The sequence below is a fragment of the Camelus ferus genome, chromosome 27 (assembly GCF_009834535.1).
Source record: "Camelus ferus isolate YT-003-E chromosome 27, BCGSAC_Cfer_1.0, whole genome shotgun sequence".
NCBI lineage: Eukaryota > Metazoa > Chordata > Mammalia > Artiodactyla > Camelidae > Camelus > Camelus ferus.
In genome coordinates this window covers 9,402,028-9,422,379 of record NC_045722.1, presented here as the reverse complement: position 1 = coordinate 9,422,379, position 20,352 = coordinate 9,402,028, and the positions used below count along the sequence as shown (strand labels likewise).

General features: G+C 39.9%; 1 protein-coding gene across 6 annotated transcripts in view; it reads left to right on the top strand.

Annotated features, from left to right (window-relative positions):
* ADAMTSL3 (ADAMTS like 3) overlaps positions 1–20,352 on the top strand; it is a 262,131-nt gene that overhangs the window by 113,386 nt on the left and 128,393 nt on the right. For all 6 annotated transcript variants that reach the window (XM_032469126.1, XM_032469125.1, XM_032469127.1 and 3 more), the window contains exons 7-8: positions 2,162–2,288; positions 19,879–19,953. In XM_032469126.1, coding sequence (XP_032325017.1) covers positions 2,162–2,288; positions 19,879–19,953 — 202 coding nt within the window. The remainder of the gene's footprint in view (positions 1–2,161; positions 2,289–19,878; positions 19,954–20,352) is intronic.

Below are 20,352 nucleotides of genomic sequence, written 5' to 3'. Positions count from 1 at the left end.
ATGCAAAGTGCTCAGGGACACAAATGTGTGAGGACAGAGCTTGGCCCAGGAACAGTGTTTCTATAATTTAATGGTAGAATTACTCCCCTTGGAGAAAGTTACATGAACACAAGTTATTCATTGATTGAATCCCAACCATGCAAGTGTGTTTCCAAAATCAATCAGTCTTAAGTTATTCCACATGTACTTGTAAATATTAAGGTAGTGGCCTATGCAACTGGGTTCTTTGCTGTCTCTCTGCTGATCGCTAAGATGGGGAAGGTGTAGCACAGTGTGAAGATTCTGTTGGGAGATGACCTGAGTTTTAAAACCATGACTGGCACAATATTTTGGTTGTGTAATGTTGGAAAGTCATTTAACCTCATTAACGTTCTGCTGCCTTATTTGCAAAACAGAGATAAAAGTATCATAAGGTTGCTATGAGGATTAAACGAAATAACGTGTATAACACGCTTGGCATCATGCCGGGTACGTGATAAGCTTTCAACAAAAATCAACTATTATTATTAATATTTTACTATTATCTTTATAAAAATCATATAATCAGAATGAAAAGATCTCAAAAGATGTAGCTGCTCATCAGATAATTTAATCCCCTCTCCAATTTTCCTGCCAAGAAACCTTCTGCCTAGCCCATGGCTGAATAGTTACTGTTGGAGAACTCTGACTTTTCAGACTTTCTCAGATTGAACTAAATTATGCCTCCACCTGTAGCTTTCACCGTTTGAAAATATCGAGAACAAACGGAAACCCTTTCTTCATGACAGCCCTTTGTGAATTGGAAAACATCGCTAATCACGGGCTTGTCCTTGAACTTCCTTGGAACTTTTCCTGCATCTCCCTGAAGCTTTCATTTGATCCTTCTCCTTCCCTTCAGTGCCAGCATTTTGGAGAGAATAGTCTATAGATGTGGTCTCCACTTCCTCCGGTTTTATATTCTCTTCAACACCTTGGGTATAGAATCTGATTCAGCAGCTCCCCAAGGTGAAGCAGAGGGGCTCGACCGGGGAGTCAAACAAAATGGAAAGCAGAGAGATGCTCTTAAAACGGGCTCTCTGTTATCGAGCCCTCTGAGCGTTCTCATCACTAGACTGGGAGCTTCGCGTGTCTTTTCTCATTTCCTTCTTAGCAGACCCTGTGTGGGGTGTGTGTTATTAGCCCTACTTCACTCTTGAGGAAGATGAGTCTCCTGAGTTTGAATCATTGAACATCCTGCAGCCTGAAAGAGGTGGTGGGGCGGGCAGGTGGGGCGGGCTGTCAGCCTCCAGATTCTCTGCACTGAAGCAGCAGGCGTGTAAACACAAATGACTGTGTGTGGGGAGGTGGAGATGAGCGGGCTCCTCAGCTAATATCATTGGACGCGTATCGTGTAAAAGATGTATTTGTAAAATAAAAAGAAATATGAGACATAGTCCCTTTTCTCATATAAGGAAGCTCACAGTCTAGCAGATACACACAAACTCACAAAGATAATAATTCACAAGAGACTGAAAGATACCAGTATAAGCATGTTCTATGGGACATCTTAAAAATTGTTTATAAAGATTTTAATATATATAATGACCTAGAGATAGAGATATGTGGGTCTAGGTCTAGAAATTATAAAGAGAAGGAGATGCAAAGATACAGAATACAGACTAGCTCTCCATAGAGAGAAATGGATATACTGATGTTGAGATGTAGGTATTGATCGAGATTAAAACAGAGAAAAAAAATTTTAAATAAAACTAGGGACCATAAGGGTATACATCAATCAACTTCAGACTGAGGTCATTTTGGGAGAGAAATGAGAGAGTCTAGGACTAATGTGGGGATAGGAAGAGAGGGAGGTGGGTGGGGAGAAAGGAAATACCTGTGATGCTCCATCCATTTTCTGTACATAAAATATCTGAATAAAAATATAAATTAAAAACTAAGAGTGGGATTGTAAAGGGGCAGCTTCCATTCTTATTTTTTTAAATTATTTGGGCTTTGCGTCACATAAATGACATCATACTATAAAGGTTTATATATTAGTTGCATTCTAAGAACTAAGTGCTCATGAAAGAGAGCCAACTCATAAGTTTAAGAAAGGTGACACGTAAATACGGTTTCTGAAATACCTAGAGTCGCATCTCCTTGCGCTGTCGCCCGCTCCTGATCGCCGTGCTTCTGTCCGCAGGCAGTGGGCTGCAACCGGCAACTGGGGAGCAACGCCAAGGAAGACAACTGCGGCGTCTGTGCTGGTGACGGCTCCACCTGCAGGCTGGTGCGGGGACAGTCCAAGGCACACGTTTCTCCTGAGAAAAGTAGGTTTTAAACCCGATTCAACGTTACTATAAAATAACATGTACTTTAGACCGTCTGCTACTAGAATAACATTTTCCTAATGCTAAGCATTTTTTTAAATTGAAGTAGAGTTGGTTTACAATGTTGTGTTAGTTTCAGTATGTTGTTTCAGTTATATATATATATATATATATATATATATATATATATATATATATATATATATTTTTTTTTTTTTCATATTCTTTATCATATCGGCTATTACAAGATATTGAATATAGGTCCCTGTACTATACAGTAGGACCTTGTTGTTTATCTCTTTTATTTAAAGTAGTTTGTATCTGCAGATCCCAAACTCCTAATTTATCCCTCCCCCTACCTTCCCCCCTGGTAATTGTGAGTTTGTTTTCTATGTTTGTGAGTCTGTTTCTATTTTATAAATAAGTTCATTTGTGCCATTCCTTTAGATTCCACGTATAAGTGATATCATATGGTATTTGTCTTTCTCTGTCTGACTTACTTCACTTAGTATGATCATCTCTAGGTCCATCCATGTTGCTGCAAATAGCATTGTTTTATTCCTTTTTATGGCTGAGAAGTATCCCATCGTGCATATATACACCACAACTTCTTTATCTAGTCATCTGTCGATGGACATTTAGGTTGCTTCCATGTCTTGCCTATTGCAAATAGTGCTGCTGTGAATATTGGGGTGCATGTATCTTTTCGAATTAGAGTTTCCTCTGGATATATGTCCAGGAGTGGGATTGCTGGATCATAGCGTAAGTCTGTTTTTAGTTTTTTATGGAATCTCCATACTGTTTTCCATAGTGGCTGCACCAAATTACATTCCCACCAACAGTGTGAGAGGGTTCCCTTTTCTCCACACCCTCTCCAACACCTAACGCTAAGCTTTTAGTTGGAAAGAACTTTTGACTAGTCTTCTAAAAGTCAGATTTCTTCCAAAAAGTGTAATAAATCAAATATTTGTTCCTATTACCTTTCCTAAGACTACCTGTTTCTTTGAACATTTGTCAATACAGAGTATCACTATTTTTTAAAATATTTGCCAATTTTAAGGTAAACTATGAGTTATTATTTCTTTTATTTGCCTCCCTTTGATTGCTACTAAGGTGAACAATATCATCATGCACTTATTGCTCATTTATACTTTTTCATGTTTCAATTAGCTGCTGAAGTCGCTTGCTCATTTTCCTATATGGGTGTTGATTTTTTTCCTCACTTGCAACCTTTCACCGTTTCATGAATATATACTATTTGTTTGTCTGTTGTACCTGTTTCTAATGTTGCTCTCAGTTTGTCATTTGACTTTCAATCCTGCTTGTGTTTATAGAATCAATAGTTTCTAAATTTTATATATTCAGAATTTTCTATCTTCCATTTCAATAATATCTGCTTTAATTTTTTAAAAAATATTTGGGGGTCAGTCAACTTTTTCTGTAAAGAGACAGATAGTAAATATTTTCGGGCTTTTCAGCCCAAATGGTCTCTGTCTCAACCACTTAACTCTGCTGCTGCAGTGCAAAAGTAACCACAGGCAATCGTGGGCCAATGGGTATAGCTGTGTTCCAATAAAACTTTATTTACAAAAACTAGGCTGCCGGCTGGATTTGACTCTCAGGTTGTAGATTGCTGACCCCTGCCTTAAAGGGAAAACATTTATACATGTACACTTTCTGCCAGTACTTTTTTTGTGTGTTTCTACTGTAAAATCACTTATCCCTTTGAATTTGTTTGGATGTAACTTATGAAATAGTGATTTTACTTATTCTCCCCAGATGGGGAGAACCTTACAGGAGAAGTGGAAGGTGGGAAGGGTTTTCCAGGCAGAGGAAACACACAGTTCATGGTGTGCAGCTGGAGGAAAGCCTGGACTCTCCTGAGGAACTACCAATATTGCACATTGGATGGGGAGGAAGATAAGGCCGAATAGCGTTCAGAAGGCGACCACAGAGGTCTTCAGTGTTCTGTTTCCCATTTCAGGTTAAGTGGAGACATTAAAACAATTTAGGCAGTAGGGTGACATGGATAGGTTTGTGATTTAGTAAAATAATTCTGGCAGCATTATTACCTGTGAGGTGAGCCTGGAAGCAAGGAGCCCAAAAAGCATGATGTTTTTAAATATTCAACAGTGTTTGAAATAATGAGGCTTTCCTCCAAGGGAGAGGTGGAGGAAGGAACAGATGGGAGAGATATTTAGGAGAGAGAGTCAGCAGAGTGATAATTCTTAGAATGAAGACTGTAAGAGAAAAGAAGAAGCTAGGATGATGTAGATTTTCCAGCTTGAGCAGCTGATCATCTGGGCAAGGAATTCATGGACAGGAGACACATATCAAAGATAAGGGCTCACCTCCTTGGGTTTTTCTTCTTTCCAGAAATTTGGCCCCGTAAGTATTCAATATTTGGTACCCTTCTGATATGTTTAAAGAGACGTTGATTATATTTTGTTTGGGGTTGAAGGTTTGATGGGAAACATGACAGTCCATTGTTGCTAGTGGGGAAACCCCCTCACTGGTGGTCTATCATTATAAATTAGCTGAGTCCATCCAAAGGAAGTGTATAGAATATATCAGGAAGACAAGAATACCTAAAGTCGAGGCGTTTAGCCAGGGAAGAAGTTTAATGGAATTCAACTGAAAAGAAATGAAGACCAGGTAAAAGCAGACCTTAGCAAAGCAGGATCACGGAAGCTGAAGGAATAAGTCATTCCAAAAAGGAGGTAATGATTAGCCATGTTAAATGCTGTTTGGAGGTCCACTGGAATAAGGATCCAAACATTTCTCTTTGTCAATTTGAAGCCAAATTTGTGACCTTAGCAAGAGTGGTTTCAATGAATTTCTGGCTGAAGCCAAAGCCTGATGGTAGTGGGTGTAGGAGTGAAAAGAAGGTGAGAATGTATCAAGGGAAGGATTTTCCCAGGACAAAAGAGGGGTGCACACCCACATCACATCAAGAACTGGTTAACTACAGGCACAGTTGGAGAACGTGGTAAGAAATTAACTGTGTTCCGTTATATTGGTTTTTTTTTAAACTCTGTTCATTAGGAGGTAGAGAAAGTTGCTTAAGTGTGAGGGCCCTCAAACAGACTCACAGATACAGAAAGCAAACTTGTAGTTACCAAAAGGGAGAGGGAGGAGAGGAGGGACAAATTAGGGCTATGGGATTAACAGATACAAACCACTATATATAAGATAGAGAAGCAACCAGGATATATTGTATAGCCCAGGGAATTATACCCAATATTTTACAACAACCTATAATAGAGTATAATCTGCAAAAATACCAAATCACTCTGCTATATGCCTGAAACTAACACAACATCGTAAATCAACTATACTTCAATAAAAAAAAGAAGACTGAGGGTTCCCAGAGATTCGACAGTGTTCCCATTGAGGAAAGGAGGATAAGGAGCTCATCAAAGAGAGTAAGGAGACAGAGGAGTAGCTGCAAGGGCCTAGGTGAGATTGGAAACCATGAATTCAGGGAGGTTCCATGGGCTTCCTGAAGGAGCTCGTCTGAGTGGTGGTGTACCAGTGAGGCACGCATTCTGCTGCAAATCATAGAAAACCCAACTCATAAATACAGGAGTTTATGTATCTCTACTAACAAGAAGTCTGGAGCAGGCAGTCAAGTTTGGGGAAGCTGTTTCACAGTGTCTTTAAGGAACCAGGCTCTTGTCTCTCCTTCCCCATCCTTAGGGTATGGCTTTCATCTCCGTGGTTGCAAAGTTACTAGTAAATACTCAAACAACACATTCTGCACGTCAGATGATAAAGAAGATAGTGGAAAAGGCATTCTTTTAACCCTGTGCCCTTTAGTCAGGAAGGGAAGTCCTCCCTGGAGAATTTTGCCTTGTTGACCAGAACTGTGGCATGTGACAGAGTGGCCTCTAAGTTGCAGAGAAACCAAGTAGATAGCATTGCATCCATTCTGTGATTACTAATATTGCTCTAATGCTTTGGAATTACCAATGTTCTCTTCAGGCATAGCATCTCATTTAATTCCACCAGCCCCCTTACATTGCAGTTTTGCTCTTGTCCAACCCATTTTACAGATGAGGAAACTAAGGAACAGAGAAGTTAAAGAGTGTCTCCCATAATTCATTGTGAAAGGCAATATAGGGAAGTAGGTAAGAAATTGGGGTCTGGGGCCAGACTGCCTGGTGCTTACTAGCTGTGTAAGCAGAGCAAAAAAAATTTTTTTTAACTTTTCTGTATATCTTGACTTTCTCATTTTAAACTGGGAACAGCAATTGTACTGCCTTTGTAGAGTTGTTGTCAGAATTAAATAAGTCATTCATGCCGAGCATTCCAAATAGTATCTGTCACCTAGAGAGAGCTCAGTGAACGCTGGCTGCATTTTTATTAGAAATCTTGTTCACTTGGGTACCAAAGGATGTCACACCTCTAACAGAACATCTGTTAAATGTAAACAGACTTCTGAGTCAACTGGTCAGTCTGGACATTGTTTTTGAGAGAGCTGCTGATGGGTGTGGAGGACAGTCCTGTCAGAGGTGTCAAAACATGGGGAATCATAGGAGAAACCAGAGTTAGAGGGAAGCCCAGCTCTGGGGCAGGCGGTGCAGAGGCAGGCCGCACCAGGGCGCGTTCATTCACTAGGGCAGCTTTTGGGCAAGAGGACGAATGGATGGAAAATAATACCCAATAACAGCCAGCTGGGGAGGTTAGGGTTGGCCTTAAAATGTGTAGAAATTTCCACAGAAAAGACGTTGTCTTGTCAGAGTCAGAGAGAGATTTGAAAGCGAGATCATTCTAATTGAACCGATGTAGGAGGGGAGTGAAATTGGGTCAAGAAACCAGTCTTGCTGGAGATGCGTGCAGAGGCGGCCCTGGAACGGGAGGGGAGGGGGTGGAGGGCTGCGCTTGCTGGAGGGGGCCTACCTGCCTGTGCCTCATAGCGCCTCCCTCTGGGTGAGGCAGTTCATATCCTCTGTCTCTGTCCCTCTGTCTTCACTCTCTGGAAAAAAGTATGTGTACCCATAAGCCCTGAATTTGCCATTCTGATGTTTTTGAGGGGATCTCAGACCCCTGATGCCAAGTCATTCCAGGTTAAGAGTCCCTAAAAAAGCTGATCTTTTTATTAATTTCTGCCAAAGAAGGGCATCTGGACCGCACAGACAGACCCTTGAATGCAGCAAGTCGGGGGATGTGGTGAAAGCTGGGGGCGCCCCGTGGCTGCTGGCAAGTCCTCAGGCGCCATACGCTGAGTCCCGCTAAGGGCTAAGGCTGAAGTTAGCAAAGACGCCTGCCTGCGTGAAAACCCGATGCTTCTCATCCTTGCTTTTCCTTGCGGCCCCTTCGCGTCTGTTACTGCTCTGAAATTGGCCAGCTGAAGCTGTTTTTGGCTGGGATTTTCCATGGGCCATATGGAAGCACTTCCCCATAATCATGCTTTGTGTGAAAGAAATGTGGGAAATGAAGCCACGTCTCTCCCTGAGTACGCATCACCAGGCCTGCAGAGTCCACCAAGCTCCTCCGTGCTCACCTTGCCAAGCAATCATTCCTGTCTTCCCTGGGACTCGCACTGAACGAGGCCATGGCAAGGAGATGCTCTTGGCACTGCTCCGCTCCGGAGAAAGTGCACGAGGTTGCTCACCATGCAGTGAGGCAGATTCAAGGTGTAGGAGCCGGGAGCCAAAACCTTCGCTATGAGAAATATCAGGAATTAATCCACATGCAACACACAAATTTCCTGTTCGGAGGGAGAAGGGGAGAGACTGAACTCACCACTGGCATAAACAGCTTTGGCTGTTGCAACAGGGAACTGGAAGCCACTCAGCTTTTAAAGAGAGAAACTCTAAAACCGCCATGAAGAAGCAGGCACCTCTATTTGGAGCATCTCGATCTGTTACTTAGAGACTCAGTTTTGTCCATTTTTTGTCCATTATTTTGGTCTCGTCCACACAAGGGCATGCCTGAAAGAGACCAATAAATAAGTAAGCTGAGTTTGTCTGGTCTGAGCTCTTTGTAGAGTTGACCCTTGGACAAGACGGGTTTGTACTGCGTAGTTCTGGACTTTTTTCAGCAGTAAATAGTACCTTGCTAAACCATCTGTGGTTGGTTGGATCCACCCATGTGGAACAGCAAATACGGAGGAACTGTGTATAAGGAGGGCTGGCTGTAACTTATACTCAGATTTTTGACTGGAGGTGGGGTGGTGCTCCTAACCCTCAAGTTGTTTATGGGTCAACTATACGCTTTTACCTAAAACGTGACAACTAAGCCTACAGATACAATGATGCCCAAGGCTGACCTGGGACACCAGCATTGCACTTAACTTTGGACGTTATGAAGATAACCACACCTTCTTATAAAGCATCTATGGGTACACTTGACAAAAATAGGATCCTGGGTGAGGCGGACTAATGGGGCTGTGTCACAGGATAATTCTTCTGATGTTTTTTCTTCATGCACTGTTCATTTCTCCTTTGACTGTCATTTCCAAAAATAATCTGTACGTGTAACTTACTCCATAACAAAGAAGACTGTATCAGCTATAAAGGGCTTGCTAATGTGGTGAACAGTTTGGTTTTCCTTCCTCCCGTCTTCTCACACTGTCCCTTTCTGCCTCCCTACTCACCAGGCAAGATTCTGATGGATAATACCCTGATGCCAGAGCTGTGTGTAGGAGAGGAATATTCAAACCAAGGACCTTGTTAATTTTAAGGGGATATTTCCCTATTTAATTCACAAGAGAGAGCCTGGCATGGAAGGAGATCCCAAGACTGAAAACCTGGAGCCCCAGGCTTTTGCACTTGCCTCTCACTTGTGTTTGTGTGTATCTTCTAAGTCCTCTGCATCAAGAAAAGCAAGAGGGAAATGACAGGCGGGTTCTGTTGAGAAGGAATGTCATAGATTCACAGAGTAGCCAGACTGACCAGGAGCTCCCCAGCTTAAAGCCCCTTTTTGAACTGCCTGTATTTTTACACTTATGATGAAGTCCATGCCCCTTTGCATGACTTTCAAAGTCTTGTGTATCTGGCTCTTACATCCTGTGTGTCTTTGTGCCCCTCATTCACTAGGCTCCAGTCATGCTGACTTTCTGGAAGATTTTAGAATGCCAAGAGCCCTTCCCCCCACGGCATTTGCACCCACCGACCCCTGAGCCTGGAACGTGCTTCTCCCAGCTCTTAACGTGGCTTCCTTTCTCATCCTTGAGCTCAGCTGTCACCTCCTCAGTTTTTCTTTCACCAATTTACCTAAAGTCAGCCCTTCTTTTTCCTATTTCCAGCTTAGCCTTGACTGCAAGAGGTTTATTTCATTTACAGTTGACCCTTGAATAACATGGGTTTGAATGGCGCAGATCTACTTATACACAGGTTATTTTTTCAATGGTATTTACTACCTGATCCACAGTTGGTTGAATCCCCATATACGGAACCACGGATACAGAGAGCCAACTAGAAGTTATACCCAGATTTTCGACTGCCTGGGGGTGTCAGTACCCCCTAACCCCCAAGTTGTTCAAGGGTCAACTGTATTTATTTGTTTAATTTGTCTCTCCCACTAGTGAGGTGTTGTAACAACAGACGTTCTGTCTATCATTTCATCCCTAATGCCTGTGTAGTACTGAGCACGCCGTCGCAGCTCAGGAAACATCGCATGAGTAAACACAGGCTCTTTGATGGAGACAGCTCTGCTTCTCATTATGGTTCTAGTGAGACTGAATAATGTTGCATAACAGAACTGGACTGGAAGCCAAAGGCAAAGGTGATAACCTCAGCCTAGCCACTCGCTGTGATCTTAGGCAAGGTCACATGAGAACTTTGGCTTTTTTGTCCGCATCCTGAGAGTGTTAGCACAGATGATTTCTAAGGCATCTTTTAGCTCTGGAAGTCTGTTAAGTATATCTGTAATTTATTCCTTATTTTTCAAAAGCACAGATCTCGGGATTGAGTGGAGGTCAGAGAAATAAATCCCAGGATCTTATGTGAAGACATCGTTCACCCTTTTAATGAAAAGTTTCCACCAAGATGGTTTGTCTATATTCTTAAAGAGCCCAGGAAATGTTACATATTTGTATTTGTTTACACAGCCTTCTTGGCTCTGAATTCCCTGTCTGTGGTGATAAGGATGCCTTCCACCCTCCCTGGTACAGAGAGGGTACATTTTACCTGGGAGATTTTTCTCCTGTTTTCAGGGGGACAGTGCAGGGTCAGAATGCCCTTCTTGAACTGGCTGTTCCTCAAGTACCTTGAATGCACAATAAACCATATGCCACAGTGGCATATTTGGGGTGACACATTCTGAATCTCTGCATCCCAGTATGGAGTCAGACAGCAAATGACCGTTTAATCCTCACCAGGCTCTTGATTTCTTAGATGCAGTATAAAGGGCAGAAAAGAACAGTTATGCTATGATACTGGGGAACATGCGGACAGAAAGATGTTGTTAGATGCTGTGTGTAACTTAGCCCCCTCTACCGCGTGCTGTGCAAAGCTGGTCCTGGAAATGAGCAAGCACTACAGCATACACTGTTAGGCACTCTGCCGGTTACCTGCTCTTCTAGGGTAAAGGTGTTTTAAGCCATTTAAAGGTATATACCTCCAGGTTGGGAGCAGATGTTTCTACACAGACACGAGGGCTAATAGCTGAGGACACCCATTTGCAGATTCAGCAATAACAGACATCCACAGGAGCCACTCAGGGCGGGAGGGGGTGTCCTAGCAGGAGAGCCATAGGTATGGGAATCAGTATTCAGCTTGCAGCTGGTTGCTCTCAACAAGTCGAATTCCTGCCCTGTCTATTGAAAAGATGGTTGTTAATTCCTGAATTTTACTTTCCCTGTCTTTGCTCCTGGGCACATTTCATTTATCCCATTTCCATGTGAAAAGGCAGTTTATGGACAGCCTTCCAGCTGCAGAATCAGTGCAGCCACACCCTGACTTTCCTTCTTTCACCATCCACAACCCCACACTACACCCAACAGAGTGACAGATAAACTGGAATCCAAGTTGACTACCCTGCTTTGAAAAGGTGTCAGCCCCTGTACGACACAATGTCACACCAGCTAACTCGTTTTAGCTTAAATGATGCCAAGTGGTTATGGGTGTGTAAGAGCATTAATAAAGCCATTGTTTTTCAGTTGATAAAATGCTTTCACACCCAGTATCTCACTTTAAAGGAAAATAAGTATTATTTTCAATTTTCCCATAGTGTTTATTATTATTATTAGCACTAGCATTTATTCAGATACTTTTCTTCCTTTTAAAAAAAACTCCCTTTATTCCTTGGGAATGGAGAGTAGGGGAAGGGTGTGTGTGTGTGTTTGAACCTAAAAAGCAGAAGATAAATGCAGGGTCAAGAAAATAACATGAAAAATGCTTGACCGAAAGTTTTGTTCGGCAAAAAGCCCAACTGAATTTTAAAAAGTCAGAAAACAAAAACCAGGAATGGAAAAGTGGGAATGAGGTTGTCGAAGAGAGAGTAATAAAAGAGTATGTTTCTTTTCTTGCACTCCCATGGAATGTGTGTATTTAGGTTGGTGTATTTCTAGTTGGACTTTATAGTGAAAATAAACGATCTGATATAAATTACAGTCCTTCTGGGCTGAAACTGATGTTTATTGATTGGTTAATATTGTGTGGACAATTTATTTCCTGTACATCTTGCTACTTAGCAAAGCTGTGATCTGTGGCAGGAAATGAGACATAGAAAAAATATGACAGAACAGCTGGGCTTGAGTGTTTACGTGTGGGAGGGAAGTCAGGGGAAGCAAATTTAATAGATCCTTGGGTCAGTCCAGTGATTGCAAAATCAAACAAGGGAAACCCGTAAGATGAAAGCCTGCAATGAATGTACTTGTGATAGGTGAGTTTGGGTTTATACAATTATAACTTGGTCTCTACAGTAGAAGGATTAACAGTGTAGTTTTTGGTTCTGACACCAGCCATGTGGCTTAGGAACTTTGTGATCTTGGGCAAGTCACTTGAACTTGCAAAACTTCAGTTTTATTAATTTTAGAAAAGGGTTTTTATTAGAACAAAGGAGGTAATTAATCTCAAGTTACCTAGCATCGCGCCTGGGGCCATAGCATGGGCTCAGTGTGGTTTTAATAACTTACACTTACCCAGTCCTACTGGTGGTGAAGTTCTCTTCTAAGCCCTTTGCATATATCATCTTACTGAATCCTCTTAACAACCCCTTGAAACAAGTATTCTTATTTTACCTAATTTTACACATGTAACTGAGGCACAGAGAAGGTAGGAAACTTGTCCAAGGTCACACAGCATTTGTAAGTAGCTGGTATTCCAACCCAGGTTGTCTGGTGCCAGAGTCTGATCTTAACCATTATTCAACATTGCCTCTCCCAGTAGTTTTAGAGTAAAAATAATGCAAATGACATTTAAAGTGTGATGAGAGGAAGCCCTGGAAGATGGCACAGTGAGTAGCAGAATCAAGAATCTCTTACCCTAGATTTCAATGAAAAAGTTTTGGAATAGTTCCAAACAATAAAAATGTCCAGCAGGAACCAGTTCCCAACATCACCACAGAATCTGGATGTTCCTAGATGCAGACCTGCTGTCACCAACACTGCAAGTAGAGAAGAAGCCTTTCCTTGTCTTGTATGTTCTCCACCATGGGATTCTACACCATTAGGAACCATAGAATTTTAAAGCAGCCTGAGAATCAGATGTGATTGGCGGCCTCATAGGCAAACTTGTGATAGGAGGCTTCACGTGGTCTGCACTTAGCCTGTCCTGGAGCACAGGAAGCAGCTGGCTCCTACCAGCTCTGGGTCTGGCTCCAGACAGAGGGGGAATGTACCTGGAGGCTGTTTGTCTGGGATTTAAAAGTGCCCCATTGTAACAGGGGAGACAAAGAAAGCATGATAGTATTTACATCAGGACTCGGGGCATCTCAGGCAAGAAAATAACAAAGATGAGTATTTACTACCCACCAATGTTCAAAAAACAATCTTAAAAATGTGTGAATACCATTATAGCAAAATATATAAAGAAAACAAAGCTCTAGAGGGATGTAGGAAGAAACTGAAGGATGTAGAACTGCTTTGAGAGACTTGAACATATTTAAGTCAGTAAGTGGGATCTGCACAATGTAATTAGTAGTATTACATTAATAGGAATTACTGAGCATTGCATTTTGAGGGGATGTACTGTCTTTTCAAGCATTTATGGACCATTTACAAAAACTGATTCTATGCTAGACTCCAAAGAAGATTGTAAAAAGAAAAAAATCTCAGTAAAACAGAAACCATCAGAAGAGACCTCACCCTGCAGCTGCACCCATCCAGTCTCTGCTCCCTCCCATTACGGAGGCACAAGTGTCTGTCTTCCTGTCCAAGGCTAATTAATCCCTCCATCTGTGTCCTGGATTCCAGCCCCCTCTGCTTCCTCCGAGATCTCACCACACCCATCATCCCCTCTCTTTCCTTTCCTCTCTGTCTCCCTTTCCCATCAGGGCTAAATGTGACCACATCTCTCCCATCTTAAATAGAGCTATAATTTGCAAAACATGTATGTGTGTATACATGTATATATGCATATATAATGTATGTATATTAGCATATGTGCATGTGTATGTGTATGTGTATGTGTGTATATCTTTTAAACTCTCCACATCTCCAAGTCTTACCCTAATCTTTCACTGACCTTTTCTGACAAGTTTTGGAAAAACCGTTCACATTTTCTGTTTCTACTTTTTCATCATCATTTAGTCCTCAAACCACAGCCTCCTGTGCTTATGACCCAGTTGAAACTGCTTTTACAAAGCACATTAACCAGCTTTTTACTGCTTCATCCAAAAGGCATTTTAAGCCCTCAGAGTATTTAGTACTACTATCCATTCTCTCCTTAGCATTTTCTATGTCACCAGGGTTCTCACTTCATTTCTGGTCAGAATTAGAACGGTGCCATTTCCTGCAGAACGGTGAAGACGTGCTGAAAAATTTGTGACTACGGAACCACCCCCACTTACTTTCCTTATGACCTGGAGTTTTCCCTCACTATGCCCTGGGTCACTGCTGTTTGAAACCTGGCTCACAGGTGCTCTGGGAGCAGCATCCCGTGGAGACTGCTGGACGGGCAAGTTCTTGGGCTCCACCCTAAACTTCTGGGTCAGGAGTTCTGTGAGCGGAATCTGTGTTTTAACAAGCTCTCCAGGTGATTCTGGGAGGCACTGCCTTGTGAAAGTACCCCAGGGACATCAGATGTATCACACAGTAACTGGAGAGTTACAGAAACAAAAGGGGATGGCAGTGTAGGAGAAGGCATTTAAAACTGTACAGCACAGGTTACTTTTCCATAATCTAAGGACAGTAAATCCTTAAGGGGGGCTCTTATAGGTTGTTCCCTGTTTCTAGCCTTGCCCAGCTGCCCTGCAACATGCCTTTCTCTCCAAGGTAGTACTGGCGATTCGTTGCCCTCCACGCAGCCAAACATTTCCCCTAAGTTTGAACCATCTGGCTAAAATAAAAAGCCAGGGGTTCTGGTCTGAGAGGTTTCACTTGAATGTATAATTGTCAGTGGAGGATGATTGGAAAACACACACACACTCTCTCTCTCTCACACACACACCTACATGTGTCCACTGACACAGGATAAATGTTTCTCAAAGACACTACACCCCAGGTTCACACGATTTTGCAAGAGAGTTCTTAGCCCAGTTGATCTGGCCAAGTATGATTTCTTCAGCTTAAGGAAAGCTTTCTAATTTATTATTTTCAAAGCCATTTTTGTTACCTATGTAACATGCTATTTGTTTACTTTAGAAAATTTAGAATATCCAGGCAAAGGAAAAGAAAGTGGTACAGTTGACATCAGCCACACGGCCATGTTATCATATTAGTGTGTATTCTTCGTGGGGTAGGGGTACAGTGATTGAGTATGTATAGTACATGTTTATAATTTATTGTTGTAAATTAAGAATTATTTTTTGTAAACATACCAAAGGACACAGAAGGATGTAAAATAGAAGGTAAAAGTTTAGCTTTTGAATATTAATTTCCTCCTGATTTCCAAGGCTTAGACTTTTTGCCTAATTACTCTGGCTAGTTTCTCTAAAAATTTTAAATCAAATCGTGGTAATTGATATCCCATCATTTCTCTAATTAAATAGCAGTGTTTCTAATATTTAAGCTGTAAGTATATTAATCATGGTATGGGCATCTGGGCATTTGTAAATCACACTGCAAGCATTTGGTTTATTATATTTACAGAGAGTTTTTTTATCAGGAATAGCTATTGAATTTTACCAAATGCTGGAAACCAATTACGGTGATATGATTTTTCTACTTTGGTCTACTCATCTGGTAAACGATTTCCATAGATTTCCTAATTTTGAATCACACTAGCATTTCTTGGGTGAACAACGTTTGGATATAGTGCATAATTAAATTTACTATTAGATACTCATTTCAAATATTTTATTTAGGACTTTGATATTGAATGGAGAGTAAATTGAAATATGTTTTTCCCCTCAAATTTGTATTACAAAAAATTTCAAGTGTATGTAGAAGTTGAAAACAATAACAAAATTAACTTCTGTACATGCACCACCTGGATTCAGTTATTTACATTTTGCTAAATTTGTTCTATCTAGCTGTTTAGCTATCCAGCCATTCCTCCGTACAACTAACTAGTTGAGCCTAATGAGAATTAGTTACAGATATCAAAACATTTACCTATAAATACTTTAGAATCATTATCCTAAAGGATCCTAGAGGATCTAAAGGAGAAGGATCTTCTTTATATTACCATCTCATTATTACACCTAAAATATTACAGTTTCTAAATATTATCCGATCTCTAATCCATATGCAAATTTCTCCTATTGTCCCAAGAATATCTTTCATAGTTGTTTTGCTCCTCCCAAAAAAGTGATCCAAAGTTCACTTATTGTATTTAATTTTTCTCTTTAGTCTCTTTTATTTAGACCATTTATTTTTTCATAATACTGACTTTTTAAAGAGTGCATCCCAGTTGTCATATAAAATTTCCCGTATCCCAGATTTGTCTGATTGCCATTTAATTTGTTGATCTCCCTCAAGTATTTCCTATAAACTGAACTGTGAGTTCCAAGACTTGATTAGAATTGGACTGAACATTTGTTTAGTCAGGAACACATCCACAGCGATACTGTGAGCTTGATGCTGTACCCTAATCTGGAAGCCCGTGTGTCAGCCTGTCCCAGTCCTGCCAAGTTTGACCACTTGTCTAAGGTGGGGACATACAGATCACTCTGTATGGCGTTAGCTGTGGGCTTGTCACATATGCCTTTTATTATTTTGAGATACGTTCCTTTTTTGCCTGATTTGTTAAGACTTTTTATCATGAATGGATGTTGAATTTTATCAAATGCTTTTTCTGTGTCTGTTGAGATGACCATATAATTTTTTCCTTTTTTTCTCTTAATGTGATGTATCATACTGATTGATCTTTGTATGTTGAACCATCCTTGCATCCCAGGGATAAATCCCACTTGATCATGGTGTATGATCATTTAAAAATGCTGCTGAATTTGGTTTGCTAGTATTTTAGTGAGGACTGTTGTATCTATATTCATCAGAGATATTGGTCTATGACGTTTTTCTCCTTCTTGAACTTTTAAGTGGTTTAAATATAAAAATAAAGGTATTAAGATTTTTTATTTATGATGTGTATTATTCTAAATTATTTATTTTTAAATTACATTGATGAGGATAAGAGTCCCCAGTAGACTGTGGGGGAAAATGATGACGATAATCTTTGCTTTCTTCCTGATTATGATGGGAATTATCCTAATGTTTCACCGTTAAGTCTGCTGGTGGCTTCTGATTCCTTATCAAATTGAGAGTGTTTCTTTCTGTCCCTTTAAAAGGAGTCTTATCATGATACACGCTGAATTTCGTCAGATGCCTTTTTATATTAATTGAAATGATCCTAATGTTTAACTCATTTGACTGTTAATATAACCAATTATAGTAATAATTTTCCTAATGTTTAATTCCTAATGAATCAATACTTTATTTTACTCTATTTAGTCATGATGTGTGGTTCTTACGATAGAGTTCTGGAATTCATTCGCTCCATTTTATTTATTATTTTTATATCCTTAGTCAAAATTAAGATTCAGTTTAAATATTTATCTTTGTGATCTCTGTGTTTGGTTTGGGTATCTGAGTTATTTTAGCTGTGTATCACTAAGTGGGAACCTTTCAGTCTTCTATTATCTGCAACTTACTGTTTGCTTAAGGTTTTGCAAAACTCATCCAGCAAAACATTTTGGCCCTAGTTATTTATTTTCTTTTTTCTCTCTTCTTTTTCTGTAAAAAAATATTTTTAGCTTTTTTGAATTGTATTTTAAAAGTAACTCATCAGTACATTTTCACTATCAAAAACAAAAAATATGGGAGTATGGTTCCCTTCACTCCCTCCTAGCACTGTTTTCTTTCCTCAGAGGTAACCACTGTCAAAGGTTTGGTGAAGGAGGATGAAGAGTTATTATTTAGTGGGCTCAGACTTTCTGTTTTGCAAGATGAAAAATATTCTGGAGATGGATTGTGGTAATCTGTCTTACCCCACTCCCTGGCAACAACTAGTCTATTTTCTGTCTCTGTGAACTCGACTACTTTATATACCTCACATAAATGGAATCATATGGTATTTATCCTTTTGTAACTGGCTCACTTCACTTAGCATAATGTCTTTGTGGTTCATCTCTGTTATATAGCATGTGTCAAAATTGCCTTCCTCTTTAAGGCTGAATAATATTCCATTGTGTATATTTATCACATGATATCTTTCCACTCATCTGTGGCTGGATACTTGGGTTGCATCCATCTTTGGCTGTTCTGAATAATGCTAAGAATATGGGTGTACAAATACCTGTTTGAGTCCTTGTTTTCAGTTCTTATGGGTGTACCCAGAAGTTGATTTGCTGAATCATGTCGTAATTCTACATTTAATATTTTGAGGAACCGTTTTCCATAGTGGTTGAATCATTTTATAGTCCCAACAGCAGTTCACAAGTGTTCCAGTTTCTCCACAACCTGAACAACACTGGTTGTTTTCTGTTTTTTATTTTTTGCTTTTGTTTATAATGGCCATCCTCATGGGTGTAGAGTGGTATCTCCTTGTGGTTTTGATTTGCATTTCTCTAATGATTAGTGATGTTGAGCGTGTTTTTATGTGCTTATATTGGCATTTGTATATCCTCTTTGGAGAAATGTCTATTCAAGTCCTTTGCCCATTTTTAAACTGGGTTGCTTTTTGTTGTTGTTGAGTTGTAGGAATTCTTTATATATTCTGGATATTAACCCCTTATCTGATAGGTGATTTGCAGATATTTTCTCCCATTCCGTGGGTTGCCTTTTCACTCTGTTGAGTGTCCTTTGATGCACAAAATTTTGATTTTGATGTAGTTCAAATTATTTACTTTTTTCATTTGTTGCCTATGCTTTTGACATCATATTCAAGAAGTCATTGTCCATATAATTGATTTTTAACTTGCTTTTTTATTCATCAGAATATATGTTGGCAGTCTTTCCACACCAAGTAAGGTAGCTTCTTATCATTACTTTGATCAGTTGTAGAGTATTCCTTAGTATGGCTATGCTGCTGTTTATTTAACCCCTTCTGTAATGGTAGATATTTAAATAGTGTTCATTGTCTTTTACACGTATGTATATTAAAAACAAACAAACAGAAAATCTAGGAAGGATATTTATTGAAGCATTAGAAGTGATGATCTCTGAAGCAGCAGGATTAGAATTACTTTCATGTTGTCTGGTATGCTTTTTTTTTTTGCATTTTCTGATTTTAATAACAAATAGGTATTTTTATTTAATAAAACTTACACACAAAACAAGTCAATAAACATAGTGACATCCTTTGATCCAACAATTTCACCCCAGAGGCTATCAAAGATTTGTTCTCTGTAAGCTAAACAAACAAAACTCAACATTTACTTGAAGTGATTCATACGGTTGATTAATGTCCTAATGTCATTTAGCAATAGACTTAATGTTCAAATAGAGGACTGCGGGATAAAATTTCATATATGAGCTTCGATTATTTTATTGCCATAAAAATTAATTTCAGGATGTGTAATGATTAATGACATGGAAAAAAACCCTGCAAGGACCAGGATTTCTACTAGATAATTATCTAGGCCAGGGATTATAAAAATTTTTTTGGGAAGGGCCAAATGGTAAATATATTAGGCTTTGTGAGCTATATTGTCTCTGTTACAACTGCTTAACCTCTGCATTTGTATGGCACAAACAGCCTTAAATGAATGAGTATGGCCTGAGGACCCACCCCTTCAAAACCCTCCCCATCAAAGCAGGTAGATGAGGCCTGGGGAATGAAGGCATTTGAGGGAGTAAGCCAGTGCATTTATTTAAAGCTTTTTTTCATGTTTAAAAAAATGTATTTAAATGAAATGATGTGAATGGTATTAATATGCCTTATACAGAGTAGCTGCTTTCCAAAGATTTCTTGACAGTGAGATGGAAATGAAATATAGTTCAGAAAGCTTTGCAAATGCCCCAATTTTGATTGAGTTGCTTATTTTCATGGGCCTTTAGTGCACAACGTTTTTTTTACATTTGTCTTGTGTTCTTTCCCAGGGGAAGAAAATGTAATTGCTGTTCCTTTGGGGAGTCGAAGTGTGAGAATTACAGTGAAAGGACCTGCACATCTCTGTAAGTAGAATTAAATCTTAACATGCTTTTCCTTCCTGAAAATTTATTTAGCGAAAAAAAAAACCTCTTTCTTTGGGTTAATGGATAGGCAGACCAACATCTTAAGGATTTTGCCTCCCAGTCTGAAATAGTCCGTATCACTAGGGGATGATCTATACCCTGAATTTTTCAGTTCTCTTGCCCTAGTAGGAAATATACCAGCTTGGGATTAATCTCTTCATGGGAGAGGAAAGCAAGTTATGTGAAAAAAATTGTTTTTATATGGTGAGTAAACTAGGATTTGAGAGTCTTCTGCAGATTTTAGCAGTTGGGGACAAAAAAAAAGCAAAACAAGATTTAAAACACAGTACATACAGCTGACAACTGTAAGTTTGGTTGCCAGCACATCACGACCTCTGG